The 25,622-nt window shown below is 39.6% G+C and overlaps 2 protein-coding genes across 2 annotated transcripts in view; both read right to left on the reverse strand.

Moving 5' to 3' along the window:
• The window catches only part of SOHLH2 (spermatogenesis and oogenesis specific basic helix-loop-helix 2), a 43,988-nt gene extending 38,378 nt beyond the window's left edge, over positions 1–5,610 (reverse strand). Inside the window, exon 1 of the mRNA XM_012465514.2 lies at positions 5,534–5,610. Coding sequence (XP_012320937.2) covers positions 5,534–5,581 — 48 coding nt within the window. The 5' untranslated portion in view covers positions 5,582–5,610. The remainder of the gene's footprint in view (positions 1–5,533) is intronic.
• A 16,801-nt stretch (positions 5,611–22,411) lies between these two features.
• CCDC169 (coiled-coil domain containing 169) overlaps positions 22,412–25,622 on the reverse strand; it is a 71,876-nt gene continuing 68,665 nt past the window's right edge. The window contains 1 exon segment of the mRNA XM_021669287.2: positions 22,412–22,511. Within this exon segment, the coding sequence (XP_021524962.1) occupies positions 22,412–22,511 (100 nt within the window).

The following is a 25,622-nucleotide window of genomic DNA, read 5'->3' on the forward strand; positions in this document are numbered from 1 at the left end:
GTTCTGATAGTTTCCAGGTTTTGTTTAAGCATATACTTTATTCATCCTACTTGGCCACAGTGGATCTTTAACTCCAAAATTTTTATTTTATTATTTCTTTATTTCCTCCTTTCTGTTGTCTTTGTCTCTCCTTGTAAATCTTCTGTGTGATGCTGGCTGTCTTAAAGTGATCCTACATGCCTCGAATTCTCTCTCAGAAATTTCCTCATTTTCCAGATCACTGGCTTAGTCTTCAGTCCTTCTAAGGTTTTTTTTTCAATTTCAATCCATTTAATGTGAATTACTAATTTCTAAGATATTTTTAGTAATTTTTCATAACCTAATATTTTTTAGGATGTAATATTCTCTCTACAGATACAAATGCAAATTTTAAGAAGTTTTTTTCTATTCTTTTTTTTTCCCTATTCCTTTATGTCCTAGTCCATTGGAGCTGCTATGACAAAAGACCATAAACAACAGAAATTTATTTCTCAGCTCAGAAGTTGGGAAGTCCAAGACCCCAGTACTGGCAGATTAAGTGTCTGGTGATGGCACAATTTCTGGCTTATACATGGCAATTTCTCTGTGTCCTCACATGGTAGAGAAGCAAGGGTTCTTGGGACTCTTTTATAAGGCACTAATCCCATTCATGAGGGCTCCCCCCTTATGACCTCCCAAAGATCCTACCTAATGCCATCACCTTAGCAGTTAAGATTTCAACATATAAATTTTGCAGATGGCACAAATGTTCAGACTATAGCGCCTTAAAAATCTGTCCTTTTAATTGTCCTATCTGTGCCTTTGTCTAGTTCTGCTAATGTCTGGCAAGCCTTGGTTTCCAAACATAAATATGAATCAAGAACTAAGTGGATATGAACAGGCAGTTTCTCTTGCATTTGGGGTGGTGTTTCCCCAGTGGGGGCCTCCTTTAATGAGACAACTGACTATGGGTTTGGTGTGAGTAAGCGAATACAAACACTAGAGAACGGAGAGGTTGGCGCCAGCTAATTGTCAAGCCAAGGTGGGCTTTACTCTGAAGACCAAGCATGTTAGTTTATTTCCCTCCTGGGAAAAACTACCTTTCCTTTCCTTTTTCAATTACAGAAGTCTGGAAATTATCCACACCAAGAGTTCTCATCCCATGTACAGTTCATTTTCTTTAGAGAACAGTTCCTGGGCTTTATTCTTAAGTTAAAAGCATCATTGCTCCTGTGGTAGCAGGACTGAGCTGGAAGAGTCCACGGGGTAAATCAAGGGGGCCCACCTGGCCCTGAGTGTTCTGCATCCAGCTAATTCAAACCAGGTGAGCACCCTTTGAGCTACGTTCATCTTTGTTTCTGTCAACACTGAGCCTGGACTATCACTAACATTGTTTTATCACTGCATTTCTTCTCTTTATGTCTTGTAAGCTGTGGTTTTTCTACTTTTGTTTTAGTTGCAATTGGACCCCATCTGCTTTCTAAATGTCACATTTTTCTGTGGGTTTTTTTTATCGTTTAGAGAGGAACTGCTTTGTTCAAACCAAGATCCTATTAAGAATTATGCATTGTATTTGTTTGTTGTATCTCCTTGATGATCTTTTAATTTGAAATATCTGTCTTATTTTTCCATGATATTTACTTGAAGGAATCATCACATTTTGAAAATATCTCCTGCTATGGAGTTTGGGGTAGAGAGGGAGATTGACCTGTGTGCTCAATTCACCATCATGAGTCAATCTCCTTCACCTGTGCTATCCTACTGTAAACAGACTACAAATTGAAACTCCTTAGCATGGCGTTTCATAGCCTGCTACCAACCTACTTTACCAACCTTATTTCCTTCTACCTCCCGCAATACTCTATATTCCAAGAAGACAGCTTAACACTTTTAAATAAGCTTTGAAATATGGAATTTCTATAGTAGAGAGTGTTGGGGCCCTACTAGTTGTTTCCTTTCCATTTTATAAACACTCCTCATTTCCAGCAGCACTTTAGGAGCAGTATGGGAGGCTAAGCCTTTGTGATGCTTGTAAGTGCAGATGGTTTTCGAATCGCCACTGTAGCACGAGTTCTTCTATACAAATATATTCTTTGTGAACTCAAAGCCAAACAATGAAACAATCATTAACAAGTGATCATAACAGGAGCAATTATAGTTTTGCTTTTTAATTAACCTGATTAATTGAAGTGAATATGAATGTCCAAAAATAACCCATCTAGTACAATTAGGGTGGATGACCATATAATTGATCTTCCAAACTGAGGCGTTTTTGAGAATGAAAGGAGGTGCTATTAATAACCATACTACAATAACACATATAAACTAGGGTGTCGTGGGATGTAGTTTGTAAAACTTCCTATTAGTAAAGTTTATTTTTTCTTTTAAAATATCCTGCCACTTTATGTATCTGCGTAAATAGGCTTGACATTTATTCTCTCCATAGATATTTATCGAGCCCTTACTATAGGACAGACACAGGGCTGGGTCTAGGAACACAGGGCTGGGTCTAGGAACACAAGGTGAACAGACAAGGTCCTTACCCTCATGGGGCTTACATTCTAAGAGCCCTTTTCTCTGCTGATAAGAAAGCATGGCATTTGATCCTTGGAATGCAGGAAGACTAGAGTATGACCAGTTCTACTCAAGGCTGTTACTAATCCTTTTTCAACAGCTTGATGCAGTGGGAATGGAGCAAAGCCATTTGAGACAGACTAGAATCTGTCACTTAGTTCAACTATTTACCAGTGGCTTTGCATAAGACACTTAAGTGATCTTCATCTGGAAGATCAAAATACTTACATTGCAAGATTGTTACGAGAAGTGTTTGTATAATACCCTGCAGGTGGTAGTTATTGCCATGCTTTCTCAAGTAATACCGAACCTCAGCACAAAGAACACAGAAAGCATCAAATCAACCTAGCAGGGGAGGGGTTGGGGAGAGGGAAAAATGTGTCCGTGCTGGGCACTGAAGACAACTCTCAATCTAATTGATCTCTGCACTGTTTGAATCACATTGCTCAGGAAGCAGGACCTCCTGCAGAGCATAAGTTTTAGAATAACAGAAATCAGATGCCTAGCTTGAGTCTTTCCCTAGCTAGCACATGGCATTCTGACTGCACTATTACCCTCAGAGGCTCAGTTCCCAATGTCCCCAGAATCTCTCAGCCTTTTGGGGAAAAAAAAAAAAAAAAAACGTCTAGAAAGAGTTATGAAGGGCAGAACATGGGTACTGGGAAGTAGGGAGAAATCTGAGGGTAGGTAGGAACACAATCTGGAAAGGGATGAGGAGAAACAATCACCACTAACCCACCATTCTGTGTAGGAGTCTGAAGTTTTTGCATAGTGTCTTGCATCATGGCACAGAGGGGGTATGACATAAAGCTCCGGAAAGAACGGATTTGCTCTCTTGCCAAATGCTTCTTTCCCTGCCTTACAAAATCAGTGCCATAGCACACTTGGAATGTTAATAGACAAATCAGAACACTGTTCAAGTCCACTATCCCAATTCTAGTTAACTCAAATTAACAGAATACTTTATAATCAACATAAATGTGAATATTTATTTAGTTAAAATATCTTGTTGACAATGTAATATGAACACAGGCAATGAAAAAGATCTACTGATGAAAAAGGAGCGTTTCTAGTATATTCTGCTTGGAAAACTGCCTGTTAGTACATCTAAGATTTTCACCTGTGAGCACTATAATTTGAAGCAATGCTAGACTTCGTTTGATGAAATATCTTTTTCTGTTTGAATTGCTTACTATCCCTTTTTAAACAAAAGTAACACGTATTCATTGGGAAATACTGAAAAATTCAAAAAAGAAACGTATCTGTAATTCCACCACTCAAGGGTAAGCCCTATTAACACCTTGGTACATATCCTTTAAGTGTGGGCAGTTTTAATAACACGACATCATTGTCACCAACACACTTTATCCACGCTGTTTCATTTCTGTGATCACAGTAACATGCAGGGCACTCCAGTCTCTACAATTTTTAAAACACTGGATTTCCATTTGCAATCTGTGGCAGGCTAAACCCTTAATTAGTAACAGCAGGTGCTGAAGTGCTTAAAGCAAATCACTCCCACATTTTAGTGAGTTGTTATTTATGTCAGTCTTATCACCAGGAGCAGCGTAGCCCACAATCAGCAGCAGCTGCAGGGCTGAGGCTCTCAGGAGGCAATTGTGGGCCTTCAGTTTCCCCAGGAGTCAAGGGACTTAAACAGCTCTATCTGGAGAAACTGGGCAACTCGCTCTTCTCACAAAGGCACACAAAGAAGTCAGTTGGGGCTCCACACTCTCTTAAGGGGAGGAAACCACAATTAAATGTTCTACTAGATAATCAGATATTTCATTCAGAATTCGTTTTGTGCAGCTTTGCCTAATCCTGCATCATAAAATACTATTTTTCCTTAGAGTTTAAATAGGTTCCTCCATCTTGAAAAATTAAGAAAACCTGTTAAACGAGTCTACTTCAAAGTGATTATAATTCCATTTCAAAAAGCTTGCTCTTAGGGGAGAAATTAAGTTTGCAGAGCATTCTAAGAGGTAAAAAGACTAAACTCAGCACAAAAGTTTGCCTTCTCTTATTTATCAAGATGTGGAAAATACTAAGATGAAAGCCCCCTGCCCCAGCTGGCCTTGCTTTCTGGAGTGGGGAGGTTTCGCCTATGCTTTCCTCCCAGTGGGGTAATCATCACCTTTCACTTTTATTGAAAACAGTTACAAAAGTGATTTTGTGCTTTGCTAAAGGGGCTGAAAAATAAAGCGCTTTCAAGAGAGGTCAGTGGGCTCTTTGTTTTCCATGGAGGTGGCGGATGGTGCAGAGCAGGTCCCCTTCCCATCACGGCTTTGGTTCCACACAAAGCTGCCTATTTGGGTGGAAGCTCCACGAAGGACGCTTTGGGACGCCACGCCAGCGTGCAAACTGAAAATAAGCATGCCCAACTGTGCAGAGGGCAATGCAGGAAGACAGCGCGTCTAAAGAAACTTTTATATTAAAAATAATTCACATTTTTGACCAGCCACCAGCCCCAGCGTGCATACTAAATTGTGTTCTAGGTAGTCAATGCTACAAGTGGCCTTCTGCTCGAAAAATAAATTGGGCAAACGTCAAGGACTAAGACGTTTTTAAGTTGGAGAATTCACATTTATTGAGCAATTGATGTGATATAATCTGGAATTTTTGGATTCCAGATAAGTTTCACTCTGAATATTTCATTTAAATTTCATTTACACTGGGTTTTCTGTATAACGCGATTCAGTCCTATTTCTTCCATGGCCTCCTCTCCTGAGATAAATCAGCCCCGTCCACCCCACCCCCGCGACTTCAGGCCCTAAAAGCACCCAGGGCCACCCTCGAAAGCCAAGTCCGCGCTTCCCCAGTTCAGAGCGCAGCAGGAGGGCGAACTCATGCCCTGGAAGGGGCCCTTCCTGCTACCCGCTCCTTGCGGTACCCCCAGAATGAGAGCTCCCCAGGCTGGGCTTTGAGGGCCGAGGGGGCCACCAGCCCGGGGCCTGCTCGCGAGGTTATAAACGCAGCTGCCTCCCCTTCCTCCGCCTCTTACCTGGCCCGAGATCCGGCCGTGCTCCTGGCAGATAATTGAAGCAGCCATGGCCGCCGCACACGTGCTGGGTCCTGGGGTAGCCTCCCAGCAGGAGGAGCTCCACAGCCGCTGCGTGCCGCCGCAGTAATGGCTGCTGGCTGCAGCTGTGGGCGAGCACGCCCCGGGCGCCCTTAAAGTGGCCCTGCCACAGGGTTTCGCGCCTAGGGGAGAAGCAGGCCGCTCTAAGGGGTCCTCGCGGTACCCGGGCCGGGGCCTGCTCGCGGGGACTGCTCAAGTTGTCCTGGGGACCTTAGGAGACCACGTCATTAGCAGCCTGAGCATCCCAAGTTCCCTTTCCAGGGCAGCTCTCATGACACCAAGCCCCACGTAGTCACTCTCATTGCCCCGCCTGGAGATGAGGAGGCAAGGCGTCACCTCGGGATGACTAACAATTTTATTAAGTCTTTTCTTATGGCCAGTCTTTCCAGTTTAAATGTTAGGAATTAGTAAACACTTGGGTTTGTTTTGCTATTTTCTAAACAAACATGTAGAGGATAGGGAAGGCGAATACTTTTACAGTGCTTTCTTTTCAAGCCACTAAGAAATTTAAAATGTTAAGCCGGGCATGGTGGCTCACGCCAATAATCCTAGCACTTTGGGAGGCCGAGGTGGGCGGATCACTTGAGCTCAAGAGTTCAAGACCAGCCTGGCCAACATGGCAAAACCCCGTCTCCACTAAAAATACAAAAATTGGCCCGCGCTTGTAATCCCAGCTACTTGGGAGGCTGAGGCAAGAGAATCGCTTGAACCCGGAAGACGAAAGTTGCAGTGCGCCGAGGTCGCGCCACTGCACTCCAGCCTGGGCGACAGAGTGAAGATTCCGTCTCTAAATAAATAAAACTTCATTGTTGTGCTGTGGTTTAACAAATACTGTCCCTGTTTTCTCAACGGAGACTGAAGCAATAAAATTTTCTCGTGTCTGCTGCTACTATGTAAACCCCTCTACTCAAGTTTCAATGGACATTTTACTGAGACCTGTTGAGCGCCAGGACCCGTGGAGGATCCTTCCTTGGGTCTGTCTTGACTAATGTACCATGATTTTCCCATTGCTGTAAGTGTGGTGGTTATTGTGGATGAGTGCAGACTCTGGATCTCACTAGAGCATATAACACAGAGGAGCTCTACGGGAACCATCGCTGCAGGTGGTCCCTGGGCAAGTCTCCTGGTTCCTGAGCAGCTGCTGCTGTGTCCTGGGGGCCCGATTTAGATCCTGAGAACCTGCAAAAATACTGCTGTGGTTCTCTACAATTCTGATGGGAAGAAAAGGTGCAGATAAACTGATAGGATCATTCTGCATTACTTTTTGGAAGTGTACACGTCTTAATAGAGTGTAATAAATTTCGCTTCTATTGCTTTTCCAGTTAATCAGGAACTGACAGTAACCATATCAATGTCTGTGAGGGAAGTGGTTTGCTTACCAATATAAGCCAAAGGTGAAGTCCTGCCCAGGCATTGGTGTAGGCTGTGAAATGAGGCAGCTTTGAGCATTGCGCCCTGAACACGCAAACACCAGGTTTCCATTGCTCCAGAGGTCTAGACAAGCAAGTCTGATGCTAATAATGAAAAGACAATGTTGAAACAGAAATGGACTCATTGCTTTTAAGTAAAAAATACCCCTAAGATTATGTGAGAAGTCATCACTACTGTGTTAAATGAAGAAAAAAAAAACTACTCCTGTATCTACAATATGAGTCCAAGCTTCCTAAGAATTAACTTAGATATTTTTGTTTCCAAGCTAAAATTAAAAAAAAAAAAAAAAAAAGGCCAGGTGTAGTGGTGGCTCATGTCCATAATTCCAGCACTTTGGGAGGCCAAGGTGAGATCACTTGAGGTTCCTGAGAGACACAGGGAGACCCCAGTCTCCACAAAAACTAAAAAAATTAGCCTGGTGTGGTGGCACACACTGGTGGCTACTCCAGAGGCTAAGGTGCAAGGATTGCTTGACCTTGGGAGTTTGAGGCTGCAGTGAGCTGTGACTGCCCCACTGCTCTCCAGGCTGGGCAACAGAGGGAGACCCTGTCTCACAAAACACACAAACAAAAAATTTGCTTTGTAAATGAGCAGACATCTACTCTAAAACAATGCCTCTTCCTAGGGAAGATTTTGCCCTCCAAGGGACATTTGGCAGTGTCTTAAGACATTTTTCATTGTTATCACAGGTAGTATACTGGCTTCTAGCCAGTAGAGTTCAGGGATGGGCTAAACATCCCACAATGCCCAGGACAGTGCTCTACAATACAGAATTATCTGGTCCAAAATGGCATTCATGCTGAGGTGGAGAAACTCTGCTATTAATATAAACCCTCTAAATTATAGAGTGCAGACCATTTAATTTTGTTGTCACCTTTCACATTCTTGAATTTTGTGTAGTAGAAAGGAAAATATGAGGTTTGGAGGAAAGGAAAAAATACTACACATACCAAAATGGCAAACTCAGTATTTCAAAGCTGGAACTGGTGTGAATTGTGTTGGTGGTTGCATGGGGAGAAGGAAAGGTCAGTTTTAACCCTGTCCTTTCCCTATTTAAAAATGTACAAGGGTTTCTCTGCTTATTGCAATGAAGTCCCATTCCTCAGTGTGGCATTAGGGCCACATTATACCTTGTTCCAGTCTGGCTTTCTAGACTTAGCTTTATTCCTTACTAGTGTCCTGAGGTCCCACAGGAGTCCCCAGTGTAAGATTTACACAAGCAGATGGAGTAACTTCTTTCTTTGGAATTGTAGTGTCGATAGGATAAGTCACCTGAAGCATAGAGGAGCCCTATGCTGCCTTAAAGGATAGCACTTGGCATCACACCACTGTGAGCACAGTTCATTGGTTTGGGAACTGCCCGGAATATATCTTTTGATCCTTCCCAGCTGCTAATTCACTTAATTCTTTGATTCTGACCTCTGCCTGAAAAACATTTCCTGTTCCGTTATCCTTGCATCAAAGAGGCTACCACTCCTGCTGCATGCATGCCTCCTTTCTGCCTCTCCCTCAGTCCTCCTAACCTGAAAGTACAGTTCTGACAGCTGCGTTGTCTGAGGTTAGCACACCTACTTACACTTGTGCTTGCTTGGGTTTCTCCCACACAACAGGCTGACTCACACTTTTGTTTTGTGGTTAGTCTGAGAAGACAACAGGAAAATTTTCAAAGTAGTACTAATTTCATCTGCTAAAGATTTAATATTGGTGTCCCCCCAAAATTCATATTTGAAATCTAATCCCCAAATTGATAGTATTAAGAGGTGGGATCTTTGGAACGTACTTAGGTCATGGGGGAGGAGCCCTCATAAATTGGATTAGTGCCCTTGTAAAAGAAGCCCACAAGAGATCCCTCACCCCTTCTACCACGTGAGGGCACAGTGAGAAGTTGCCATCTATGAACCAGGAAGTGGGCCCTCCCTAGATACTGAATCTGCTGCTGCCTTGATCTTGGACTTCGCAGCCTCCAGAGCTGTGAGAATCAATTTCTGCTGTTTATAAGCCACCCAGCATGTATTTTGTTATGGCACTTCAAAAAGATTAACATCATCTCACACCTCTGCTTAACAATTATGACTTGATTTTAGCAGCACAGTATGGCAGAGATTGTTTATTGGATTTCACACCCTAGTATTTAGGATACATATAGAAGGTGATTAGTTTTTCCCACTGAGTTAAGAACCATTGCCCTTAGGCAGTAACAAAGGTCAAAGAATAGTACCAACTTCTAATCATGCCCTGCATTAGACTACAATAAGACTTGACAGTTTTCTCATCTTTCAGTATATTAATTCACTTTTTAAAACAGGATTTAGTTCTACTAAATCTGCCTCATTTTAACCACAAATCTTTGCTAGAAAATGTGGAGCTAAACCAAAGTGACACTAACTATGGAGGAGTGGCTATGTCACATAAAGTCCACAGTGGGCCTGGGCAATGCCACACTGATTCATTGTGAGGGCATCCCCTCAGGGTAGCAACACAGCAGAAGCAGTAGAAGCAGCTCCTGTGGAGTCATTGGTTATAGTTCTATGGTCTGAGGAGATCACAAAGTTACAAACGAACTCATTTTCCTTTAGCCACAGTGACAGCCAACTGTGGCTGTATGAAGTTATGAGGAATTTCTTTAGCACAAAAATGTCAGACCACCTTAAAGGAGAAAAGCTTCTTGTTTGTGAAGGTGAGGAATGAGGTAGAGTAGGAAAAAATGTCATTTACACTTTACTCGTTAATATGTTGATGTATAATAATATGGTTTAAAAGTCAGCTGAGAGGCCTGGTGTAGATGGCTCATGCTTGTAATCCAAATGCTTTGGGAGTCCAAGCCAGGGGGAATGCTTGAGGCCAGGAGTTCTAGACCAGCCTGGGCAACATGGCAAGACATCATCTCTACCAAAAATAAAAAAAAAATAAGGTGTGACGGCATACACCTGAGAGACTGAGCCCAGGAGTTCAAGGCTGCAGTGAGCTATGATTGTGCAACTGCACTCCATCCTGGGCAACAGAGCAAGAAACCTTGTCTCAAAAAAAAAAAAAAAAAAAATACATACCCAAGTATATTTATTATATATGTATGATTTAAAGTATAATAATATGGCATGTGTATGTACCTACCACTCAGCCTAACAGTATCAATAATTTTAAAATATCTTATGTGTGTGTCTCATTCACATTTTCTCCGTCTCCCCAGATATAAATACCATTTTGTTAATTTTTACTCCTTTTCACTGCTGAAACCAGAATGGATGGTGATGTGTGTGAGAGAGAAACCTCTGTGTTAAGCCTCTGAGGTCTCAGAGTTATTTTTTATAGTCATAATAGAGAGATTAATGACATGAATTTAGGTGCTGCCTTAACAAAATACTAATATTTGTGGCATTAACTTAGCAGGCCTGCAGTGAGAGGCACAGAAACAAATACGGGAGATGGGAAGCCTGGGATTCCTGTTATGCCACAGCAGATCAAGTGCTTACTAAGACTGTAGGTCAAAGGAAGGATGTTGGGAAAACAACTAATAATAATGTGTTGATATGGTTTGGCCGTGTCCCCACCCAACTCTCATCTTGAATTATAGTCCCCATAATCCCTACATGTCTGGGAGGCAGCTGGTGGGCGGTAATTGAATAATGGGGGAGGTTACCCCCATGATGCTGTTCTCATGATAGTCAGTGAGTTCTCACAAGATCTGATGGTTTTATAAGGGGCTTTTCTCCCTTTTGCTTGGCACTTTTCTTTCTTGTCGCCATGTGAACAAGGACGTGTTTGCGTCCCCTTCTGCCGTGATTGTAAGTTTCTGGAGGCCTCCCCAGCCATGCTAGAACTGTGAGTCAATTAAACCTCTTTCCTTTATAAATTACCCAGTCTCAGGTATGTTTTTATTAGCAGCATGAGAATGGACTAATACATGTGTACTAGATGTTACTGGCTGCCTTTGATAAGACAATAAATTGATGAGCTTGCAATATAGCTAACCAGTTTGCAAGCAGAAATAAAGGGAATAGGGAGAGTCTAAGAAAGAATCTAGAAATTTGGGACATCGAAGGGCATTAAAGAGTTGCAAAGGCCAACTATTTCTAGATCCCAAAAAGAAAGAGATAAGGCTGAGAAAAGTCTTGAGCCACAAAAGGCCACTAATAGCCTTCTGGCAAGGATCAGATTATAAATAGGTGTTAACTTCACATCACCTTTATCAATTATGTGAATACCTGCATGGTAGCTTCCATTAGGCAGACAGAGGTATGGGCCAAAGAAACAAATCATGCTCTGAAATTATACATAGAACTAATATTTTGATGGAATTTATATAAACTAGGACTAAAAAACCTTTGAACTGTAAAATCACCTCTAGACACCCAATTTCGTTCAAACAGAATATGAGCTCTGAAAGCTGTGCATCCCCAAAAGAGGGCATAACCTCATCATCTGCTTTGAATGTAGGTAAGAAGATGAAAAAGGAAGAAACTCCCGTGGACTGTGGCCAGAGGCTACTGGGAAAAAATGGACAAGAGCATTCCTCCCAAGAGCAGAGTCAGAGCCTAAGAAAGGAACCAACCCCATTCCCAGTGAAGAGGGCTTTCACCATATCTTCCCAATGGGATTTTATAAGTGTTGTGGATGAGTGATGCTGTGCGTTCTTCCTCAACTGAGCAAAAGTGATTATGGGCATCCTTCCATGCTTACACACTGACTGCTACATTCCACAGTTGTTTGGGCCCAGCTAGTATTTGGCTATCAGATATTACAGCATTTGTACTAAGGCTTAAAAGAACAGCATACTAGAAAGACACTGATGGAAATGCAAAAAGATTTAGTTAAAAAAAATCATTGTTTTAGTTATTTTCAGCAGACTTGAAAATATACCGAGTTAGAATCAATTTAAATATATGAATTGAGATTCAAGAATCTGATTCAGTGATGCAACAGGCCAGGGGCCATCACTATCAATGAATAGCTGAATTTATCTCTTCATGTAGTTGCAAAGAAATATATTATTATCTACTGAAGAAAACCTAAATACCTGTAAGTTTTACTAAAAATACTGTTTGATACAAGTGAGCATAGGCTGACCACTTCAACCAGTAAAACCTCAATCTCAGTGGCTTCACACACACAGAAACATACAAAAGGATCTCCTTTTCCCTCACATAAAAATCAAATGAGGATTAGCAAAGTGAGGGGAATGCCTGTGCTATATGAAGTGATTCGGGGACTCAAGTTTCTTCTACCTTGTGGATCTACTATCCCTTGAGGCCTTGGAATTTGCTTCTAGACCCTCTACATCCACCCATAACACAATTTTTTTTTAAAAGCACAACTAAGAAGGATCACCTGGGAGATTTTAATGGGCCAGTCACAGAAATGACATATATCACTTATGCCTAGGTTATATTGGGCTGAAGTCAGTCACAGGGTCACACCTAGGTGCACACAGTGATTCACACCCATATCTCTAAACACAGTAGCATACATACCACACACTACTAAATAGTGTTTCTTGCACATATCACTAAGCAAAGAAGTATGTGTGTACCATCACACAGTGGTAAACAAAGTGTTTCATGCATATGAAATGTAGCCTAGTTCTGTGTCCCATAGAAAAAAGAAACAGTTTGGTGAGTGTATAGCAGCAGTCTTTGCCATAGTCCATCAATTTGATCACCAAATAAATACCTTTTGCTCTTTCTTCCCAGAATACACTTATCTCCTCACCAAAGTAACACAAAGCCCCATTCAGTTATTTTATCCAGTGCAAATTTCAGTGATTGAGGTGAGAAAAACATATTTAAGTGATAACATAAAAAAAGTTTCAGATGCATAGCAAAATGGATTTTTATATTAGATTTTAAAATATTTTCTTAGCTTTTATTTTAATGCTTTATCCTTTACTTCTGGCCTTGAGAGTAACAAGTAACTAAGAAGTAACTTTAGCTTCTTAATGTGAAGAAACAGAAAACTAGACAAAAATATGTGAAACAACTGCAGATACTGATATATTGACATGCATCTTAAGACTATGATGCTTGAGAGAAAAGAAGTGAGGCCTATCCATCATTCTAGATTCTACCTGCAGGTACAGAGCTCAGAGCAGGCTAGGGGTTCCCAAGCAAAGCATGGTGGTTTCATGTAGTTGAGAAGACAGAGGGTGGAGTTCAGGGAGGTTGAAGTGGCTGAAGTTGCAGAGTACCAGAAAGCAAACGTATGTAAAAACAGAACTCCAGAAATCTACTTAGGAGCCCCTTGAGTTTTGGCTGGATATTTAGACATATAAGCTTAAAGTAAAACTCTATGAGGTCAAGCAGAGTGCCACACAAGCCTGGGAGGCATCCGAGGTCCAACCAGCTAGAGTTGAGTGTTCCAGTTGATCACTCACAGAATTTACCAGCGATCCCACAATAGCTATGCCTTAGAAATGGTGCTAAACTCTCTCTAGGGCAAAGGTCACTCTATACTTACCCTAACAAAGCCTTGAAAAGAATAAACTGAACTGCAAGTAATTTAACTGCCTAAAAGAATAAATCTATAACCGACAATATGAAATCATCAATGCCTAACATCTAATATAAAAATTAGTAGATATTATAAGAAGCAGAAAATGACACTCCAAACCAGGAGAAAAATCAGTAACTAGAAAGACTGAGATACTGTAAAAAAAGATACTGTAATTAGCAAATAAGTATGTTGAAACAGCCATTATGGCTGGGTGCAGTGGCTCATGCCTGTAATCCTAGCACTTTGGGAGGCCGAGGAGGGTGGATCACAAGGTCAGGAGATCGAGATCATCCTGGCTAACACGGTGAAACTCCTTCTCTACAAAAAATACAAAAAATTAGCCAGGTGTGGTGACACGTGCCTGTAGTCCCAGCTACTGGGGAGGCTGAGGCAGGAGAATCACTTGAACCCAGGAGGTGGAGGCTGCAGTGAGCCGAGATCATGCCAATGCACTCCAGCCTGGGTGACAGAGTAAGACTGTGTCTCAAAACAAAACAAAACAAAACAAAACAAACCAGCCATTGTATACCTATCCAATTATTTAAAGGAAAACATAAATACAGTGGCAGAAGATATTTAAAAAAAAGAACCAAAAGGAACAAAAATAGCTAAGGCATAGCTATTTTTGTTGTAAACCAAAAGGTTTACAACAGGTTGTAATTAAAGTACCAGGAGGAAAGGAAAGAGCAGAACAACACAAAAAGGGCCCCAAATTCTCCACAAATGGTTGAAAACTACAGATATAAGAAGCTCAATTGAACACCATGCAATATAAACACAAAACTACCCTAATAAAACTGATTTTGTTAGTTTTTAGCTAATGACAAAACATTTTTGAAAGCTCATATTTACAGCCTATATGGTGTAATCAACATATATTTTAGGAAGTTATTTTTGTCTCTGGTTTTGTAGTGTGATAAATGAGCAGGGAATACAGAATCTTAGTATCGGAAGGCATACTGACAGCAACCAAATCCACACTTCCACCATTACAGGAATCCTTCCTATAATATTCCTGACAAATGGTCACCTAATCTCTGCTTAAACAATTTCAACGATGATAAACATACAATTGAGTAGTTCTCCAGATAGTAATATTTTCTGTATTTCTGTAACTGAGTTGGCATATTGCTTTAATAAAGTTAAATAAACTCTATAAATTTGAGATTTTTTCTAATTCATAGTTAGATTAAGTGAATGTTAACCTGTAAAAATAGTGCCCTACCGTCAAATATATGATCTGATCTCATATTTATGTAATGCTTTATTATTTTAAAGGTACTTTTTTCATACCTCAATTGTGTTTAGTGATTTAAATACCAGTTTTTAATAGTCTGGTATACTCTGCCCTTTTTAAATACCAAAGTCCCAGCACTTTTGTTGTTACAATTTGGTTATTCTGATATTTAAAATCAAAAATCAAAATTTCTTATATATTAAATTAGTATCTATAACTCAATTATTTAATTTATGAACAAAAGAAATATACCTAATATGTAAGTCTAGACAGAGACTCCCTTGTGCACATAGCAAAGAGCAATCAAATAATGTTACTGATAAGCTTCTATTGCAGAATAATTCTTAGTCCCAAATAAGTAATTTCCTATCCAGTAGAATATGAATATAATAGTACTAAAGTTGATATAGATAACACTGCTTTGGAATCTACAGCTATACCTGATAAAACTAATTAACATGATTAAAAGGTAGAAATAATTTATTTGAAACCAATGTTATATAGCTCTTTATACATCTTTTAAAAAATCCAGCCCTAGTCAAAAATCAAAAGGTGTTTTATAAATATCTCTACAAGGTCATTAAGCAAAAAAATTGGATTATTTAAAGGTAAACAAGTCAAAGGAAAATATTGGCAATTAGCATATAATGCTCTCATCATTACTATTTCAAAATCTTGGTTGGAAAATTTTCCCAAAAATAAGATCCTTTCTATTAAACATAGTACTGGAAGTGCTAGCCAGAGCAATCAGGCAAGAGACAGAAAAAAAAGCATCTAAATAGGAAAAGATGCCAAACTATCTCTCTTCAAAGATGATATCACCCTATACATAGAAAATGCTACAGACTCTGCCGAAAGACTCCTAGAATTAATTAACAACTTCAGTAAAGTTTCAGGATACAAAATCAATGTACAAAAATCAGTCACATTTCTATACACCAATAACATTCAAGCTGAGAGCCAAATCAAGAATGTGATCCAATGTACAATAGCCATATACACAAAGACATACACAGAAAGCCCTAGGATTAAATCTAACCAAGGAGGTGAACGATCTCTACAAGGAGAACTATAAAACCCCACCAGAAGAAACCAGATGACACAAATGAATGGAAAAACCTTCCATGTTCATGGATTAGAAGAATGAATATTGTTAAAATAGCCATACTGCCTAACACAATCTAAAGATTCAATGTTATTCTTATTGAACTACTAACATCATTTTTCACAGAGCTAGAAAAACTACTCTAAAATTCATGTGAAAGCAAAAAAGAGCCAAAAGAGCCCAAATAGCCACAGCAATCCTAAGCAAAAAGGACAAAACCAGATGCAACACATTACCAGACTTCAAGCTATACTATAAAGCTATAGTAACCAAAACAACATGGTACTGGCACAAAAACAGACACATAGACCAATGGAACAGAATAAAGAACCCAGAAAAAAAGTTGCATACCTACAGCCATCTAATCTTCAACAAAGTCAACAAAAATAGGCAATAAGGAAAGGATTCCCTAGTCAACAAATGGTGCTGAGATAGCTGTCTAATCATATACAGAAGGATGAAACTGGACCCCTATTTTTTACCATATGCAAAAATTACCTCAAGATGAATGGAATTAAAGATTTAAACGTGATACCTCAAACTACAAGAATCCTAGAAGAAAACCTAGGAAACACTTTTTTTTTTTGAGACAGGGCTTCATTCTGTCATCTAGCCTGGAGTGTAGTGGCCTGATCACAGCTCACTGCAGCCTTGGCTTGCCAGGCTCAAGTGATCCTCCCACCTCACCCTCCCAAGCAGCTGAGACCAGAGGCATGCACCACCATCCCTGGCTAATTTTTCATTTTTTTGTAGAGATGGCAGTCTCACTATGTTGCCCAGGCTAGTCTCAAACTCCTGGACTCAAGCGATCCTCCTGCCTTGGCCTCCCAAAGTGTTGAGATTATAGGCATGAGCTAATAGACCTGAGCCCTGGAAACATCGTTCTGGATGATGGCCTTGGGAAATAATCTATGACTAAGTTTGAAAAGCAATTGTAAGCAAAACAAAAATTAGCAAATGGGACCTAATTAAAGAGCTTACATACAGCAAAAGAAACAAGTGACAGAGTAAACAGACAATCTATAGAATGGGAGAAGCTATCCATGAACTAACTATGCATCTGACAAAGGTCTAGTATCCAGAATCTATAAGAAAAGCAACTCAGCAAGCAAAAAATAACCCCACTGAAAAATGGACAAAAGACATGAACAGACACTTCTCAAGAGAGGACATACAAGCAGCCAACCAACATGAAAAAAACGTTCCCCATCACTAATCATCAGAGAAATGTAAATCAAAACCACCGTAAGATACCATCTAACACCAGTTGAATGGCTAATATTAAAAAGTCAAAGAGCAACAGATGCTGGTAAGGCTGTGGAGAAAAGGGAACACTTAGACACTGTTGGTGGGAATGTGAATTAGTTCAGCCACTGTGGAAAGCAGTCTGAAGATTTCTTAAAGAACTTAAAACTACCCTTTGACCAAGCAATCTTACTATCGGGAATATATCCAAAAGAATACAAATCTTTCTACTAAAAAGACAGATGCACTGGCATGTGCATTGCAGCACTATTCACAATAGTAAAGACATAGAGTCAGTCTAGGTGCCCATCAACAGTGGACTGAATAAAGAAAATGTGCTATATATACATCAGTGGTCCCCAACTCTTTTGACAACAAAAATGGTTTCATAGAAAACAATTTTTCCATGGACTGCATTGTGGGGAGGGGATGGCTTTGGGATTAAACTATTCTACCTCAGATTACTCATTAAATTCTCATCTGGCATTAGATTCTCATAAGGAGTATGCAACCTATATCCCTCACATGCACAGTTCACAATAGAGTTCATGCTCCTATGAGAATTTAATGCTGCTGCTGATCTGACAGGAGGTAGAGTTCAGGTGGTAATGCTTGCTTGCTCACAGCTCACCTCCTGCTGTGCAGCCCAGTTCCTAACAGGCCATGGATGGGTACCAGTCCACGGACAGAGGCCAGGCACTCCTGAAATACACCATGGAATACTACACAGTCATAAAAAATGAAATCATGTCCTTTGTAACAATATGGATGCAGCTAGAGGTCAATTTCCTATGCAAATTAACACAGGAATAAGAAACCAAATACTGCATGTTCTTGCTTACAAGTGATAGCCAAACACTAAGTACTCATGGACATAAAGATAGCAACAATAGACACGGAGGACTACTAGAGGCTGGAGGGAGAAAAGAGCAAACATTGACAAACAACTGTTGAGTACTATGCTGAGTCCCTGGGTGATAGGATTATTTGTGCCCCAAACTTCAGCAATATACAATATACCAGGGTGGCAAACGTGCACACGTACCCCCGAGTCTAAAATAAGACTTGAAATAAATAACAATGAAGAAAAATTAAAATCCTTATCTCTCACTGAAAAAAGTAAAAATAATAAGACCAACGTGAAGTCAGTTTGAGGGGAGTTGGAAGAAGTTTTATTCAGTTTGAGAGATGGAGCCACACTGAACCAGCAGAGTGGGTCCCAATCTTTTCTGCACAATTTCCTGGGAGAGGCTTAACGAAATACATGCGAGATCACAATCCTGGGAGTGGTACTCACACCTAAATATTTTACTTTAAGCTCTTCAGGTGAGTCTGTCACATAGCTAAGGTTAAGGACCCATGTAAGCAGGTGAGCTAAAGTGCTTTTCATCCAAGGTGTGTCCTGTTTTCTAATTGGCCCAGCCACACGTGCAGGATTGAAAGCCAATGTCTCCAAGCAAATGACCTCTAAAGGGTCCAGTTCTTGTTTTAAGAGGGGGCTGTTTGGAGCAATGTGAATAAGGAGAGTGAAAGTACAAATATGCTAATATAGCAGATATTCCAACCAGTTTATTGTATTTTTACACACACACACTCGCACACACACAAATACATAAATAAAAAGTAAGCTCTATATCCAGTATTAGCACTAGTGATGATGCATTTTTGTATTTTTAGGATATTTTTGAGAAAGATCAAATAATATTTCATTAACATTATCTACTAATTAATATTAAAATGTTAATGTATATTTAACTTTTTTTTACAACCTGAGGTATAAATCACAAAACATACCATCAACCCACTTAAAGTGTACAATAGTTTTATTTTCACAGAGTTGTGCAACTGTCACTGGAATCAATTTTAGAATATTTTCATCATCCCCAAAAGGAGTCCTGTACCCATTAGCAGTCATTCTCCATCACCGACTCTTCCCCCAACCCTCAGCGACTACTGATCTATCTTCTATCTTTATGGATTTGCCTGTTTTGGACATTTCATATAAATGGAATTGCGCAATATATGGTCTTTTGTTATTCCATTATTTTTAGGTTAATGTTTCCAAGGTTTACTCATGTTGTAGTATATATCAGCATTTCATTCCTTTCTACTGCTAAATAACATCCATTGTTTGAATATACTATATTTTATTTACCCAATCATCAGCTGATCAACATTTGGGTTGTTTCCACTTGGCTATTTGAATAACGGTGCCAAAAACCTTCCTGTACATGTTTTTACGTGGACATAGGTTTCCATTTCCCTTGGGATATATGTAAGAGACTTACTGTGTCATATGGTAAGTCTATGTTAAACCTTTTGAGGGACTGACTGTTTTCCAAAGTGGCTGCATCATTTTACATCCCCACTAGCAACATATGAAGCTTCCAGGTTCTTCACACTCTTGTCAATACTCATCATCTTTTTTATCACAGCAATATTTGTTTTTAAAAATGGTATGTCTTGATATTTTGCAATACATTTAGATATCTTAAATTTTTAAATATATATTGTTTTACTGATTGTTTTGCCTTATGAATTCTGAACTTTCCAACAAAAGAAAACAAATACTGAAATCAATACATATTTGAGTGTCAAAGACCCTAAACTCATTTTTGCAGTGGTTACTGCAACAAATAATTAGATCTTTTAAATTTTTCTTTGAGACAGGGTCTCACTCTGTCACACAGGCTGGAGTGCAGTGGCATGATCATGGCTCACTGCAGCCTCAACCTCCTGGTCTGGCTCAAGTGATCCTCCCACCTTAGCCTTCTGAGTAAGCAGGGCTATGGGCACACACCACCACACCTGGTCAATTTTTGTATTTTTTGTAGAGATGGGGTTTTGCCATGTTGCTCAGGCCAGTCTGGAATTCCTGGACTCAAGCAATTCACCTGCCTCAGCCTCCCAAAGTGATAGGCAGTGTGAGCCACCATACCCGGCCAGTAACTGCATTTTCTTTATGACAAATTACCTTCAGAGCTTAGAACTAGATACAGCTTTTTCTCTACTTGTATATTCCTTCTACAAAGGAAAGCAGTCATTGCTTCTTTGCACTGACTGGTAGAAGGTTTAAAACTAAAACTTTTCTTGTACAAAATTCTTGCTAAATTTTAATTTTCATCTTTTGTCTTGTAGGTTATTTTTGATACCTCTATATTTAGTAAAAGCTAACTCACATCCCTTTTAGTGGGAATGAGGCTATTAAAGAAATAAAGAAATAGATATGTCATAAGTACCCTTGATCTGCACAGCAATCCCAAGGCAGTAATTAAGGTAAATATTCCCAACACTATAAAGGAAGAAACTGAGGATATGAAAAGTTATTTACTCAAAGTCAGAAGCTTGTAAGTGGCAAAACTGATATTAGAACACAGATTTTGGAGTCCCTCATTTCAGTTCTTTATACTCTCTCAACATATCATCATTCTGTTTAATACAGACATTTTATGACATCTGAAAAGTATCCCAAAGTAGCTCCAGCAGAAAATGTGATAGAGTCCCTGTGATAAGATGTTCAACTAATATTTCATCCCAGTGATTGAGATAACTTTAAATGTTCCTCAATCATCCCCAAAATAGCTTAGCTCTGTATGAAATAAAAAAGTGTTTCTCATTGATAATTATAATAATAATTTTTTAAAACAGAATCTTGCTCTGTTTCCCAAGCTGGAGTGCAGTGGAATGATCTTAGGTCACTACAACCTCTGCCTCCTGGGTTCAAGTGATTCTTGTGCCTCAGTCTCCTGAGTAGCTGGGATTATAGGCATGCACAACCACTCCAGCATAATTCATATATATATATATATATTTTTTTTTTAGTAGAGACAAGTTTTGTCCTGTTGGCCAGGCTGGTCTCGAACTCTTGGACTCAAGTGATCTGCCTACCTTGGCCTCTCAAAGTACTAGAATTACAAGTATAAGCCTCTATACCCAGCCTATAATAATTAGTATTTAAATTATTAATTTTCTACTAATGCTAAGAAAGATGGTATAAGACATAAAAATCTAATGTTTGTCTAATGACATGGGTCAAGGCACCTAATATCAATAGTTAGCTGAACAATAGGGGAAAATGTTTATAAATAATTCCATTGTAGAGTAACTTACAGAACGTTACTTTATATTTCTCTGCATTACATTTTAAAGTCATTTAAAATATTTTTGGCTATATTAAATTTATATATTCTTCCTTAAAGAAAACAAACTTCTATAGAAGTAGTTATAGAAATGCATTTGGTATTCATTACTGATGATACAGAATAGAATTTAGGTTTTGTGCATGATATAGGGTGAGAACACCATTAGCTGGAAACTATACTTACCTCTGGGTGATTTCTATAAATTTAAAGTCCAATGATTTCACTTATGATAGTGGATAAATAAGTTATATGTTCCAGACCTAGGTGACAGTTACAAAAAGTATCTAAAGACAAAAACAGTCCTACCATGAATGAGAGGATTCAATAAGTTTTGTAAATGCCTCAAAAGAATTCTCTTTTCTTATCCTCATTCTGTCTCCACTTCTGGACTTGAGTATTATGAACACTTGCAGTTTGGTCTAAAGAATTAGTCCGTCATCCATCGCTATGAATTATCATGTCACAAAATGACTTAAATCACCAGTGCTAAGTAAGTGGCAGGACTGTATGATTGAATAAATATTGCTTTTCTAGAATTGTAAAAAACCTTAGAAAGTGTATAGTTTGCTTCAATCATTTTATAGTTGTGAGAAAAAAACATGAGGTGGAGAGACTTGCCCAAGATCTCCTAAGTTCATGGCAGAGTAGAAACAACAAATACGTTTATTCATGATTGAAGATTGTTCTACAATACCATATTTCAAATCAAAATTGAGAATGGACTTGATTTTCGGCTTTGTTTAAACCTGTGATTTAAAAAACTGAGCAAGATGCAGCCCAAAATGGCAAAAAGGTTTTATGAATACACACTTTTAGCTAACAGCCAACCAGAAACCAAATAGAATAGCAATGTTACTATCAGAGCTGATCATGGGTCTATTACTAAAATCAGCTGTAATTACACCAGCCTTTAGATTTCCTAGGATATTTTAAAACTCACAAGCACTTCTTGTGAGTTAGTTTAGGGTCACTGGAGAAAATTACTTTTATGCAGACAAAGGAACACATTTCTGGAAGAGGAGCTAAAGAAAATTTTGGCGTTCTTTCTTATTTATTTTATTCCCTGAAGAAAAGTGCTGACCATAAATTTCACAAGTTGAATATTACAGATGGGGGGAAAAAAGGATGAAATAGAAATCCACCCAGTTCTGGAATCACGGATAGAGTTCTGGAAGATGGTTTGATCTTGTAATCTTTTTTACTGGTCCTCTCTTGGCACTCACTATCTTCTGATTAGCTGGATTATATCTTCCCCTGAAATAATAAGTGTTAATCATAACTTTTCAGTCACCATTATGTTCAACAAAAAAATTATAGACCACACAGAGCAAACTGTATATTGCACCTTGTTCCCACCCATAGGCCTTCACATGGAAACCTTCCTGTGAGTAGTTTCTGCTTACAGTGCAATCTTAGGCAGCCTTCTGCTATAACACATCATTTCACCACAGCTACAGAGGCATTCAGCTTAAGGGTAGATAATTCAAAGGCTGGGAGGTAGCATGTCAGGTGCCCTAATGTGGAAAGCTCTGTCTAATGAGGGATAAGACAGACCCAGGATAAGACAGATCCATGAATTCCTTTTCTTGGATTTCCATGAGATCCTTTTTCCCTTATTGACCTACGTGCCATTAAAAAGCCAACCTTCCTTACACTCTGACTTGAGAGAGTAAAAGTCCACTTCAATTTCCTAAAAACTTTCTTAGTTAAGGGGTGATGGTGGTAAACATGACAGAGTAAGAACCTGTTATTTTCTCCTCATAAAAATGAAGGATAAAATTCTCGCCTCCATAAAAGTGATGAGAAATTGGCAAATATGATTAGAACAACTTTATCAAAACTCTGGAAATTAATGAAAGTGTTGCAACAATCCTGGAAAATTTATAAAATAACAACAACAAATGGCTAAAACTTCGAACACTGAGCTTTGTAGCATTTTAACTTGCCCTATGCCTATCCACTGTTACCCTGGCTCTCATTTCCAGCTCCATGGTAGCCTTGAAAAACAACAGCCCACAACGGCAGTGAAAACTCAGTAGCCTGGCAGACACCATAAGGGGCAGAATGGGGTTGGAGCTCCTTTAACACCTATTTCATTCCAAGAGTATTTTCATTATTTAAACGGTCTGGTGACTACCTGAAAGACCACTTACAAAGCTGTCTTTATTTGACCTGACTTGGAGATGGTCCAGTGTAAACAGCCTTTTCCCTAGGGGCATTTGCTGGAACAATAAGAAACCATTGTTTAATTTCAGAGCTGCCTGAGTTAGTAGGTAAAAATTGAGGCAAAAAATAGGCCTCAACTAGGAAGCTTAAAAGGAAAAGCTGAGAGGCCAGAGGCAGTGGCTCATACCAATAGTCCCAGCACTTTGGGAGACTAAGGGAGGCAGGTGGATCACTTGAGGCTGGGAGTTTGAGACCAGCCTGGCCATTATGGTTAAACCTCACCTGTACTAAAATTTATCTATCTATCTATCTAGAGCCAGGCATGGTGCTGCATGCCTGTAATCCTAGCTACTTGAGAGGCTGAGACATGAGAATCACTTGAGTGTGAGGCAGAGGTTGCAGTGAGTCAAGATTACACCACTGCACTCCAGCCTAGGCAACAGAGCGAGACTCTGTCTCAAAAAAAACAGGAAAATCTGAGAAATAAGTGTTAATAAGCTCCATCTTATTTCTTGGAATCTAGAAGGCCATATACATGTGTAACTGTGAGTATGCGTAGAACTGTGTGCATACTCAGAATAGGCCTGAAAAGACCCCAAGTTAGCTCTTGCCTCTGGCTGACCTTGAGGCTCCGCACAAGCAGGATGTGAATAATAAGGTACAGTTGTAATTTGCCTGGTCGACTGTTGAAGGCATGCTCCAGCACACACACACACACACACACACACACACACACACACACACAGTCCATTTGCAAAGGCTAGGAGATTTATCCAGGCATTTAAAGAAATCTGTTCAATCATTAGTTAATCCCTAAGCTAACTCAACAAAGACTTCAGTGTCCACCCCAACAAAGGATATGGATTTTATAGAATTTCAGAAAAAGTCACTAAACAAGCAAACAGCAGCAAAAACAGTGATGACAACAAACCCTGGGGAAGAGAAAGAAACTAATATACAGAGTGGTCACATTATATTTTTTAAAACATCTAGTTTTCAAAAAAAATTTACAATATATGAGAAGAGACAAAAAAACATGGCTCTTACACAAGAAAAAAAGGAACTAACAAACACTTTCCCTGAGGAAGTCCTGATGTTAGACTTAATAGACAAAGACTTTAAATCTACTATTTTAAAATATGTTTAAAGAACTAAAGGAGGGAGAGAGATCCAAGATGGCTGATCACTAGCAGCTCAGGCTAGTAGCTCCCAGTGAAAGCACAGAGAACGAGAGGACGCCACACTTTCAGATGAATTTTTGTTGCTCACGGACCAAGAGATTCCCAGCGGAGGAGCCCCACGGGTCGCCAGGGTGACTCTTGTGGCCGGCGTGGCAGTTTTGCTGGCGCCTCAGCGCGGCAGTTCTTGGTGTGGAGTCCGGAGATTCCCGGGCAGAAAAGCACCATCAATCTTAACACCGCTGTTTTGGCCGGTGCAGTGGAGTGCTCAGATTTCAGTGCTGGGAATCAACAAGGTGGACGTCCGCTCAGAGACCTAGTTAGAAAGTCAGTAATTACAAAGATGACAGAGGGATAAATATATAATGAAGGGAAGAAACCAGCCTAAAAAGGCAGAGAATACTCAAAATCAGAATGCCTCTCCCTCTACAGGGGATCGCAGTTCCTCATCAGCAACGGAACAAGGCTTAATGGAGAGCAAGTGTGTTCCATTATCAGAAGCAGGTTTCAAAAGGTGGGTGATAAGAAACTTCTGTGAATTAAAAGAACTTGTTTTAACCCAATGCAAAGAAACTAAAAACCTTGAAAAAAGGTTTGACGAAATGCTAACAAGAATGGACAATTTAGAGAGGAATATAAGTGAATTGATGGAGCTGAAAAACACAACACGAAAACTTTGCAAAGTATGCACAAGTTTAAACAGTCGAATTGATCAAGCAGAAGTAAGGATATCAGATGTCGAGGAGCAGCTTAGTGAAATGAAACGAGAAGACAAGATTGGAGAAAAAAGGATAAAAAGGAATGAGCAAAGTCTCCAGGAAATATGGGACTATGTGAAAAGACCTAATTTACGTTTGATAGGTGTACCTGAATGTGACAAAGAGAATGAATCCAAGTTGGAAAATACTCTTCAGGATATCATTCAGGAAAACTTTCCCAACCTAGCAAGGCAGGGTAATATTCAACTCCAGGTGATACAGAGAACACCACAAAGATATTCTTCAAGAAGACCAACCCCAAG

Source organism: Aotus nancymaae, unplaced genomic scaffold, assembly GCF_030222135.1.
Source record: "Aotus nancymaae isolate 86718 unplaced genomic scaffold, 86718_ANA_hifiasm-v0.15.2.pri h1tg000043l, whole genome shotgun sequence".
Taxonomy (NCBI): Eukaryota; Metazoa; Chordata; class Mammalia; order Primates; family Aotidae; genus Aotus; species Aotus nancymaae.